The 12,068-nt window shown below is 36.0% G+C and overlaps 2 protein-coding genes and 1 long non-coding RNA gene across 4 annotated transcripts in view; 1 reads left to right on the forward strand and 2 right to left on the reverse strand.

Annotated features, from left to right (window-relative positions):
• The window catches only part of LOC134790512 (uncharacterized), a 248,835-nt gene that overhangs the window by 111,208 nt on the left and 125,559 nt on the right, over positions 1-12,068 (reverse strand). The gene's annotated exons all lie outside the window — the stretch shown is intronic.
• LOC134790506 (chymotrypsin-2-like) lies at positions 474-2,644 on the reverse strand. The gene is made up of 3 exons (XM_063761330.1): positions 2,165-2,644; positions 847-989; positions 474-710 (listed from the first exon to the last, which is right to left on the reverse strand). Exons 1-3 carry the CDS (start codon positions 2,570-2,572, stop codon positions 539-541), a joined length of 723 nt encoding a protein of 240 aa, XP_063617400.1. The 5' UTR covers positions 2,573-2,644; the 3' UTR covers positions 474-538.
• The window catches only part of LOC134790492 (dual specificity calcium/calmodulin-dependent 3',5'-cyclic nucleotide phosphodiesterase 1), a 299,273-nt gene continuing 292,491 nt past the window's right edge, over positions 5,287-12,068 (forward strand). For both annotated transcript variants that reach the window (XM_063761306.1, XM_063761307.1), the window contains exon 1: positions 5,287-5,619. In XM_063761306.1, coding sequence (XP_063617376.1) covers positions 5,352-5,619 — 268 coding nt within the window. In that variant the 5' untranslated portion in view covers positions 5,287-5,351. The remainder of the gene's footprint in view (positions 5,620-12,068) is intronic.

The following is a 12,068-nucleotide window of genomic DNA, read 5'->3' on the forward strand; positions in this document are numbered from 1 at the left end:
AATGAGAATGAGTGGTTAAAGTCATGCGACGTTATTGCTTGGAGATGTTACTCTTACCTGATAGACGATCTTCTCCCGATACATATCCACCCCATTCGTTTGGAAATAAAACATAAGTACCTTCCAAAAGTCGAAATTCGGTTGGGTAGCCGAACCCAATATCGTCGGGGAAACGAAAACCCACAGACTTCGCTGGTTCGGTCACCTACTCAGATTGGGAGAGGATCGGGCTGTCAAGAGGGCTTTCTTGGGACGACCGACTGGTAGCCCTCCGGTGGGTCGGCCCAGGTATCGCTGGGAAGACAGTGTGACGGCGGCACCGCTTCAGCTTTGCGTCAGTAACTGGCAAGAGGTTGCGCAGGACCGGGACAGGGGACACGCTCTCGTTTCGGAGGCCAAGATTCTTTTTGGATCACTGAGTTAGTTAGTTCCAAAATTCAACGATCTTAGATGCCAATCAAAAGTAAACTAGCATTAGGGCATCCGTATATTTTCACAATTTATTATTGTTTTAACCCATCTATAAATACACAATGTTTCATCCCGTTCTCTTAATGCAATACAATTTTCTCGAGTTCTCTTTAATCCATTCGTAGAAGTAACCAGTGTCCGTGTAAACTACGTTTGTTTTTGAGACGTCTGGTCTATTGTAAGACACAATTCCGATCTGAATATAGCCACGGACTACTAAAGCGCTGCCTGAGTCACCCCTGAAAAACAAAAAAAATTGGTACAGATTATGTAAGATTGGATCAATCGTCCCAGATTCAGCCACACACCAGTTGAAAAAAAGCGTATTTTTTAAAATACCGATCTAAAGTTAACCAATTTTTCTTATCAACTTACTGCTCTGGGTGCCCTTTTTTGTCTTTATGCTCTCCACAGATAGTGCCTCGGGGAACATTTTTCAAGCCAATAAGGACACAGGCCTTGGGCTTATAGACCTTCTGACTAGTATGCTTGAGGGAATCGCTGATAAAGCCATCTATCTGGAAAACGAATAAAAAATCGATGGTGTTAATCATCAGAGTACATTAATAAAAAATAATAAATAAAAAATAAATTATAGGACATTCTTACATACACAGATTGACTATACTTGCCGCAATACCAACCGGCAACTCAGATCATAATGCTATCTCGTTTACCCTTGATAAGACCAACCAAGAGTGAAAGAGATGGCATTATGACCTGACTCGCCACTTAGTTTTGCGGCAAGTATAAGTCCCACAGTGCACAGTAAGCTCAAGAAGGCTTGTGTTGTGGGTACTCAGACAACGATATATACAATATATAAATACTTAAATACATAGAAAACAACCATGACTCAGGAAGGAATATCTGTTTCATCACACAAATAAAAGCCCTTACTGGGATTCGAACCCAGGACCATCGGCTTCACAGGCAGGGTCACTACCCACTAGGCCAGACCGGTCGTCAAAAACTGTCAACTGCACTAGTGTGTTGTATTTTCGACATAGCTACGTAAAGTCTAATTACCAGTGCGGTAAAGTAGCAACATATTAGTAGTGTAAAATAATTATATTAATAAAGCATTCTTAGTTCTTCCTTGAGTCTGCAACATTTTGGCAACCAAGCGTGAATGTTTCAGCAGGTCTCCACTCCATATCACAAAAGGTAGACAGTGTACAGCTATAAAATTGACGGTTGTGTCAGCACTAATATACTGGTACGCAAGAGAATTTGAAGTAGAGAGTTACTGTCATGGTAAATTATGTAGCTACAGTTCATTTACTGCCATCTTTCGACAGAAGATTAACACTGTTTGAACGCCATTTGAATTTGATCCTTATTCTTTCACTGATATGTGTTAACTTGTTAAATATTAATATTAACGCAGTCTACTCGAGCATGGGCTGAAGGTATGGCGCCATCGCTCGAAAACATTCCACCATACCTTTGGCCTATAGTCGAGTAGATGGCGATTATATTAATATTAAATAAGTTAACACATATCAGTGAAAGAATAAGGATCAAAGTCAAATGGCGTTCTAACAGTTTTATGTTCCGTCGAAAGATGGAAGTAAATTTACAGTGGCTACATAATTAACAATCCGTCTCTATAGACTCTATTCTCTTTGCTGGTACGCAAGGGACGCTTGTCATAACCTTACAAGTGATGTATGCCAACTTTAAAGCTTACCTCTGTTACACCCCAACCAGCAACAAATGCCTTCTCATCGTAAGGCGGATCCGGCAATAAAATTACTCTAGCGACGTTCCTTCCAAACTTTAAATCCTTCTTCAACCTCAATAAAGCTATATCGTTCCAAATATGCTCGCTGTGGAAATTTTCATGCACAGTTAAGTTTAAAACTGCATATTGACTACCTTTTTGTCTTATACTGTGTCCCACAAACGCAATATATTTTTTTGGGTCCGTATTATCATAGACGCAATGCGCTGCAGTCATTAGAAGTGCTTGATTCAATATGGAGGCACCGCATGTATAAATGTGTATAGCTAGGAACGCCGAATGCGGAAATTGGGTGATCTTGGAATGTGCTCCTAAGACTATGTTGCCTGACATATTTGATTGCGTTGAAGCCATTGCATGGCCGATTACTGGAATCCACTTACAGTAAATGATCTGAACAAAGTATTAGTTCATTACGATAAAACAGTAATGACGTTATTGCCAATGAGTTTTAATTTAACGGTAATTGTAACTACTTTGTGTAACACGAGCTTGTCGTAAAATTTAGTGGGTATGCGTAGGTACTTAATAATTAATAGCAATGAATCAAGGTGCAGTTTGTTAACTTTTTATCCAAATTGCATTGTATTTTTTTTTATTGCTTTTATTTATACACTTTAGTAGTAGTAGTATTCAAGTACATAACACAGAGAGAATACAGTAAATGTGTACAAAGGCGAACTTATCCCGTTAAGGGATCTCTTCCAGCTAACCTTTAAGAAACTAAACTGATACATACGAAATGGTAGTCAAACTAAGATAATAATTATGTAGGTACATGACGACGAGACTCTCCAGTCTCCTCACTTTATATTCTTAACTAATCCGATATCTTTATACATTTTAGGAGTAGAAAAACCTTTTCAGAATCTTAACGTAAAGTTCCTCAACAATGTCTACTATGCCAAACATTGTCTCGCTTGAAATAAGCAATTTAGTATACCTATATATTATAATTATACATATCAAAGTCTTATTATAATTTCTAATAATGGGAGAAAGTTCATCATATTATCTATTCCAAAAATAAAGGGTTGACGAAGGGTTAAAACTAAACGTAATGAAAACTTAGCAATTTACCAAATAAATACACGTCCCACGTCCTATTAAGCCTAAGTAATTATGCTACGAGGGTCCCTATGCGAGCAAACACTCGATTTACATTTTTTGCCAAAGAAATTTGTTCAGGCCCCTATGCTATGGACGTCCACTAAGAGTCTGAATTTTATTTCGAACAAAAGCTATTTGATATGCTGTGATTTTTTAAACATTTAGTCCTTTTTCTGTGGGTTTTATCTTGATTTAATGATGTTTTATTGTTATTCTTAACGTGGCCACCTAAAGTATTGTAATCTCTACTGTATCCATAAATCTAGAGTTAGACCAAGAAAAGTCTGCAGCGATTTTGATAGCCTACGCAGTGCTAGTGTTATTTTAAACGTCAAAATTCTGTGAAATTATGACGTATAAATAACAGTTGCCCTGCGTGGGCTATCAATATCGCTGCAGACTTTTCTTGGTGTAACTCTAGAGAAAAGTGGCCATAGGTATGGTGGGTTGATGAGTTAATAAAAAAACACTTTTTTTAATTGGAGTATGTTTATTTTTACGGTCTAGAGCCTCTACCATCAGTTTTAACATTGACATAACGCTCACGTCTACGTAATTTACTTTCTGTACATCTCGCTTCCACTATTGCTCGCATATGCGAGTACGAGCGAGATGCATAGAAAGTAAGTTACTTAAACGTGAGCGTTATGTCAATGTCAAAACTGGTGGTAGCCGTATAGGTATCTTAGAAATTTTGTTTTCCAGTAGTTTGGTTATTATTCAGAATCAGATAATATTATCAATATTTTCATAGATTGAAATGAATCTAGAATTTTATTTAAACTCCAGATTGATACAAAGATGTACAGTCAAGTGTAAAAATATGGGTGCATACAACTTACTCAAAAATATGTCCCATAGTACTTAATTCGCTGACATAAGAGCTATGGGACATATTTTTGAGTATGATAGTGCACCCGTATTTTTACACTTGACTGTTACGTAAAACTACAGTCCAAAAGCTCCCAACTATGGCCCAAAATGAACTTAAGACGAAACAGGAGCTGAGTTTTAAATATTTTAGGTAAATATACCCGTCTCGCTAACGGAAGCGGCACCTAAAAGTAGTGCGATAAGGACAAGGCGAAAAATCCTGCGTAAAAATCTCAAAAAACGAGGTTTCGTACTCCTCTGTTTCCTCCTCCAAAACTTAACCAATCGTAACCAAATTTGGAAATCTAAATGATTATGAAATTATCTGTGTCAGACCGTTTTGCTTTTTTGGCTAATTGATATCAGTTTTGAATGCAACGCCTCTCATTGCGGCATAGTCAATTAGGTCAGTTTGGCCATTTTTGAAGGGCTCTAGCGCCTTAAAAAACAAAAATATCAAAAAAAGCAAAACGGTCCGACACAGATATTGACAATATTAATCTGTGTTGAAAAAATCATTGCTCTAGCTTCAAAAACCACGGAGGAAAACGAGGAGTACGTTTGTATGGAGAAATGACCACTCCCGTTGGCTCTTAAATATTTAGGGTTCCGTACCCAAAGGGTAAAACGGGACCCTATTACTAAGACTCTGCTGTCCGTCCGTCCGCCCGTCCGTCCGTCCGTCTGTCACCAGGCTTTATCTCGTGATCTGTGATAGCCAGACAGCTGAAATTTTCACAGATGATGTATTTCTGTTGCCGCTATAACAACAAATACTAAAAACAGAATAAAATAAAGATTTAAGTGGGGCTCCCATACAACAAACGTGATTTTTGACCGAAGTTAAGCAACGTCGGGCGGGGTCAGTACTTGGATGGGTGACTGTTTTTATAGATAATGGTACGGAACCCTTCGTGTGCGAGTCCGACTGGGTGTGTGGGTTTTTTAATTCAGATGTGACTATTATTTGAATGTTTTAGTTTTATGGCAAAATATTTATTGATACTTAATGAAATGACGTATTAAATTTTGTGTTTTTGTTTGCATGTGCTTAAAACATTTATTTTTTTCTTGTTTCAGGTAAGACTGAAAACCGAACGAAAATGTAGACTTCATGCTGTAGTGTTTCTAGTGCTGTGAAAAAACCAAAATGAACAAAAAGTCGGTCAGCTCGCCACCAGGCGACCAGACGTGCGGGCAAGTAAGCAGCAGTGAGGAGGCGACACCGGATTTCTCGCCCGAGCTGTCGTTCGACGAGTTGAGGAACAAATTCGACACTAGCGCCACGGTGGCGAGGCGGGACATTACTGCGAACCCTGCCTCGCATAACAGCGCGATGAGGCAGGTCGTGAGCGGAAAGCTGTTCAAGAAATGTAAGAGCGCGACCTTTCAGATAGATGGCGCTACATACACTATCGGTGAGTTGGATGTAAGATTGGACAGTTGTTATTGCTAAAAGATAAGAGAAATCAGGTTTTGAAGGTAAATAAGTTATTTAAGTACAAAAAACATGATGGAGTAAACGTTAGTAAATATGGGTAAACCAAATTCACAACCATATAATAAATCTATATACGTCCCGGCTGAATTATACTATTATTTTGTTACTACTTATTTATTAGGTATTTATTAGTTTTTATATAGGTATTTACTAATGTTTACCCCATCATGCTTGTTGTACTTAAATAATTTCTTAACTTTTTCAAACAAATACGTCACTTTTGACACTGACATATCCGATCCATATCGTATCTTTAGCAAATATTTGACGTATCTTATAGTTCGAATCAGGCCGCGAGTGTCAACTTCTCACAGAAGCATTATTATTTCGAAACTGTTTCGAAAATGGAATTTTATTAATCTAGAATGTTTAATTAATTAGAAAATCAGTTCCTTCGTATTTTCGTACCTAATGGGATTTACGCAAATCATAATTAAATGAAAATAAGAGATTTCAATGAGTAAAACAATACTATTTATCGGGTGGAACACAACGAAGGACTTTAACGCAAACGGGGAATTGTTCAGGCTACGTACTTTAATTTTCACAATCACGTTAATATTTCTAACCGTTTGTGAAATAGGTACAGTTTGTGAAACATTAGTGCAAAAATCTGTATGTTTCAACCCTAGTAAGAAGATCCTATTGAATGACATGACATATGTCAATTTAAAATGTAAATAACTTTGAAGGGTTGTCACTGATATAAAAATATTTCATTTTAATGATTTTGTTTTACTTTTCAATCCAGCTTTACGTTTATAATAACTCGATTGTAGATCACTTAGATAACACTATCCTTTCAGCTCAGCCTCTAGAAATGTTCCACCATGTATAATAAAAAATACTTATTGAAAATATGAAGGCAATTTAAATAAAATAATAATCCTAAAGTTATTAACAAAATCGCCTATTAATAACGAAGTTTACAATTACCGACGAAAATATTTCAAGTAGCGGACGAGCCATAACTTTGTAACAAAATTAATTAACTTTCGAATATTCTGTATCGAAGGAAAAAAATTATCTAACTTTGAATGAAAACAAGGAATCCGTTTAATTTACCGAAACTTTTTTGACCAAATTTCGTTTCCCAACCAAATTTTACCAACTGCACGTTTGTCAACTCAATCTTTCCCATATAAATATTTGACAAACTTAATTTCCCAAACTGTTACTTTACAAATTTTATAAGACCAACTGTTTTTTTCCCAAATGTTTTACTAAGACTATAAATGTTCGCTCAAATTTATTTTTGTCAAATAAATCACTGGACAGAATTATTTTGTCCTGAAATATCTTTACTTAAAAAATGATTGTTCAAATAAATGTATTGCAAAACCAGTACTTGACAAATTATGTCTATCCAAAACATTATGTTATTAAAAATGTGTTACGGCTAGGTTACGTAAAGTAGGTGCTTAGTTTGGTTTGGTAAACTAAACAGCCCGAAAGCTCCAAAAAAGAAAACACTACAGGATACCTATATTATTACCGAGATAGGTTCGTTAGTTACCTTGTGTTCCTCAGAGCAGAAAATAGAAGCCCCGCGAAGCGGAGCTTCGTCGACCGGCTGCCGGATCTTACTTGCTTTAAAAAAAAGGGATTGTTATCGGAGCCCCCCGCATTGAAAAAAAATACACTACAGGACTACCTATATTTTTACCTAGATAGGTTCATTAGTTACCTTGTATTCCTCAGAGCAGAAAATAGAAAGTTTGAAAAAAATAGAAAGCACGTTTTGTTTTAGTTTTTGTATCCCTTGGTAAGTACTCATTTGGAGTAATTAAAATTTGTTCAAATAAATATTGGCAATTTCTTTTTTTGATAACTCTTACATTTGTCATGTTTTGTTATGGTTTTTGTATTCTTTGGCAACTAATAATTTCGAGTAATTAAAATTTGGTAAAATAAATGTTGCCAAAGTAAGGAAATGTCAAAATATATTTTTTCATATCGTTCTCTTGGAAAATATTTATATGCGACTTGTTTAGTTGGAAAATGATTAGTTGGCTTTTATATTTTTGGGATAAATTGTATGGGATATGAAAATCTGGCAAAAAAAAATCGGTAATCCATTAGTAACCCGAAAAATAAACCACTGGATTTTCATTGAATTCTTTTTTTGACATTTACTAAGTTATTTTATTGTGAATTATGCTCCTTATTAACTTTTTTTGACATATTGTAATATAAACTGTTTTACTTTGAACGTGCACCCGTGAAGCGTTAAAAATAGAAATCAGATTTTTGCTTTGTTAATAATATTGCTTAGAATGACGTTTGTACCGGAAACTTTACTTAGTATTTAAGAGATTTTTGCAATGCCCTGACAGGGTATCATGTACCACCTACTTTACAAATAACACCTGTGTATTGTAATGCACCTGATTATGCAAATAAATGAAATAAGAATAAGAAATAAGAAATTTTTCGTATTGAGGAAGAATTACTTAGGTAATACTGAAATTTTCTATAATCTCAAAAAGGGAAATATGCCACATTTTGTTTCATAATCGCTATCTTTAAGTCTTTCTGGCACTGCGTACACATTTATACACTCTTATTACAAGATCAAAATGATCTTGAGTAGGATTTTGTATACAGAGTCCTATAATCTGACTATGACATTTTTCAAAATGGCAGCGCTTAGAGACTTAATCGCGTATTTAAGTTTTACCTCCGACGTTTCAAGGACGGCGTTGTCCCCGTGGTCTCGGAGAAGACTGGCTAAAGTTGACATCAACATCTTCTAGCCGCGCGAAAAACTCCTCGAAACGTCGGAGGTTAATCTTAAAACTTAAATACGCGATTAAGAAAGTTTAAATAAGTGGTGGGCAGCGCTTAGCACCAAAACCTAGGCTAGTAAGTCGTTTTGCTTGTAGCTGTACACATAATGTTCTATTTAACCAAAGTCATTTTAAGCCGGGAGTCTACAAGCGCTGACCTAATTCCAAAACTAAACCATCTGAGCATTATATTAAGCCGGTCTATAGACCCTTTCATTCAATATTTGTTACCAAGGACTTTGTTATGACTAGTTATATTAAATCTAATCTTTGATCAATTTTGTTTAGGGAAATTCCACGGTAAACTTGCAGTAAGTGATGATTTTACCTGCTTCTTCTTCTTAAAACAGTTGTTTGCAATATAATAGTACCTAATAAATGTCTAATTGTGATTACAAAATTGTAAGCTGATTAAAATTAGGTACAGAAAGTACTCAGACAGATAAAAACTACTAAGTTTCCCCACAAAACTTGTCGCGAAAGTTGTGTCTACATAATATCATTGAGAAAAAACCATTATCACTTGTCTGAAATAATAATACCTACACTTGTCTCAAATTCATGTTCATACCGTCGACTATCGTGTCTGGCTAAACCAGAGGTACTCAGTATAAGTTTTTGGCAAAAATTTCATTTTTGGTACAAGCTTTTATCGCTGACTATACTTTTCTTACTACAGACAACTAATAGTCATCGAGACAATTCTAAAAACCCCTAACACAATTAGGTTGCGTTGTTTCATCACAGAGTTCCTATGGCCACCTCCTGTATCCATCATCAGATCAGTTCGACAGTACCATATTATTGTATTGTCATCAGAACTACATACAGCTGCCAATTTTCATGACGCTACGATCCTTGGAAGATGGTTAAATTAGTTACCTTAGATTCCATTACATAGTTAGTTACATACAGGTCGACCGTCGTGTAATTTTTTTGGTCGAGCAAGTCAATTGGTCATACTAACGTATAAAACGTATTTAATGCGAGATCGAAATGCAAAGCTGTCACTGTAGCACTAATATGGAAGTGTGATAGAGAGACACAAAGCGTTTCGTTGTCGTAGCGATAGCGATTGTCACTGATTGGCATTAAAAACTACGCGAAGTCAGAAAGCGCTCTTGTACAGGTTTGTCCAAGCGATCAAGCCGCATAGCAAGCGATTAGAACAAATCCCCAGGTAAAGGAAAGAAAATAGAAATAAACGTAGGGAAATTCCACGTTCGTGAGTTTATCTAGTGTTACGATAAAACGAATTGCCTACACCAACGGCAGTTGTGACAGGGACAGTGGACTTAAAGGTTAAGTCAAATTGGAATAGTACACCAGCGCTGTGTAGCTAGAGCGTAGAGAGAGAGAAATATTATACCTTTAAACGAGCAATTCTTGTATAAAACTATATATTTATATAGCTACTTCGGGGATCTCGGAAACGGCTAACGATTTCGATGACATAGGTATGCTATATGGAGGTTTTCGGGGACGAAAAATCGTCTAGCTAGATCTTATCTCCGGGAAAAGGCACATATTTGAGTTTTAATATGTTTTCCGAGCGAAGCTCGGTCTCCCAGATATTGTCAAGTATCCAGGACGTCAACATTGTCAACATTGTAATTTTCTGAAGCAACGCAACCGGCAGCAATACTGAGTATTTCTGCAAGAAAAGGACAATTTAACAAGTACGAGTACATTAATAATAATAAATCATTTATTACAGACAACATCGATCCATAGGTATACATTTAAGATAAAATTAAAAATTTATACAATTAGGTATAGGTATAACATAAAGATTCATGACTAGATATAACAATTAAATTAAACTTAGCATTTGATAAGTTGACAATTAATTGATAGGTAATAATAAAATTCATTGACTATTAAAAGATTTTAAACAAATTTAAAACAATAACATAGAAATTAAAAATTAAGGTTAAACACTGTCCACATACGCGCAGTCCAATTTAATTAAAATATCAAAACTTAAAACTTAAAACTAAAATCAATAAAAATAGGTATATAATATAAAGATCCATGACTAGACATTAAAAATAAATTTACTGAGCATTTGATAGGTAATTAAATTTGAAGTTTATTACAGCAATGTAGTAAAACAGCATTGCAGCGGAGGAAGTATCTATTTAAATATATTATAAAGGGATACTCACGTATTTTTAAGTCGAAAATTGCTGACATGTTTAACATGTATGTGTCTCATCTATCTAATATAGATTTAACTTACCAAACTATAGATTTAACATTAGGTACCTACATCAAGCTCAAGCTGTACAAGACAGAAGTAAGTTGAATAAAGTTTTAATGCCTGGGTCTACAATGGTCTGAAGATTTCAGATAACATCCGCTTGGTCAAACAAATTAGTTAGATTTGAGTTTTGGGACTTTCGGAGATCCGTCACTATAACAATTTGTCATAAGTGTCATAACTTTCGTGCTAATTGTCATTTTGATTAGGGTCCGTATTATTCGTAATTCAATTTCAGCCAGTATTCTGTGAATAGAAATTTAAAATTCAAAGGTATTTAGTGTAAAAAAAAATGATTCTGTAAGTGGATTGTTTTGTCGCCTTCTAAACATAAAATTATATTATATTATGAATCGTAATTATTTGAGGCTTGAACTCCTCAACTAATCATTTTTACCGTGCCATGCTTCAGACATCTGGCATCGGCTTTGGCAACTTAAGCCCAAGAATAGGCACTAAAAATGGTGCTAGTTCAGCTGTGTCACTCACGAATTCGAGCCAATCGTGCAGTCGAACGCAACTATTAGTTGCGACCAATCGCGCGCGTGATGCGAACCCATCAACCAATCGGGTTGTAGCGGTATCACCGCTGTACTGGCCCTATTCATGCCTCATTCTTATTGCCTTACGGGCCAGTCCTGAGATATACCGTTAATCCTGGCAACATTTGTTTACAAAAACGGCTGCCATCTGGCCATCTGACGTATACGGGAGGCTTCTAGGTTCTTGGACTAATGGCGTAGCTTTCTTATACAGACCTGCTGTTATTTTCTCGTCTACATCCAGGTACAGACGAAATGTGTTACAGACACGCGAACTCTGTTGGCTTGCCGACGTTGATCCAATTAAATGAGGAAAGAATACAAAATGTGGAAAGCCACGGTATATTTACACGACCAGCTTGCCTTGGCCTCGTGTTGATATTCCTTTCGAACTGTAATAAGTGTCTATGTATTTTGGGCAGTGTACAGTGGTGTATCGATTTACTGTTGTCGGGAAATGCATTGGTTACGATAATGGAAACAGAAATGTCCACTGGCCATGTATGGATGATTGATGGTTTGTTTACGAAAACTTTATGACATTATTTTCCTGTATGGCGTATTGGGGTAGCTTCGATAACGGGGTACTTTTGAAAATAACAAATATGTATTCGATTTACTACAAGCATTTTCTGCTATGCCTACGGTAATCATGGTGCCTTGGTAACCGTTGCAGTAACGTAGGTAAGTGTTGCTAAAGTTGAAGTGCTTTGAAACATTGATCCTTAACTATTTGCGTCTTTCATGCAGACATCGCAAAGTAAATAAATAA

Source organism: Cydia splendana, chromosome 5, assembly GCF_910591565.1.
Source record: "Cydia splendana chromosome 5, ilCydSple1.2, whole genome shotgun sequence".
Classification (NCBI taxonomy): Eukaryota; Metazoa; Arthropoda; class Insecta; order Lepidoptera; family Tortricidae; genus Cydia; species Cydia splendana.

What these genes read in the sequence shown, in the direction of transcription:
- LOC134790506 (XM_063761330.1), bottom strand. Translation starts at nt 2,572, where the DNA reads ATGGCTTCAACGCAATCAAATATGTCAGGCAACATAGTCTTAGGAGCA. An exon ending in CTGGTTGGGGTGTAACAGAG is followed by an intron (nt 990 to 2,164) that starts GTAAGCTTTAAA and finishes TTCGTTTTCCAG; the next exon opens with ATAGATGGCTTTATCAGCGA. An exon ending in AAAAAAGGGCACCCAGAGCA is followed by an intron (nt 711 to 846) that starts GTAAGTTGATAA and finishes TTTGTTTTTCAG; the next exon opens with GGGTGACTCAGGCAGCGCTT.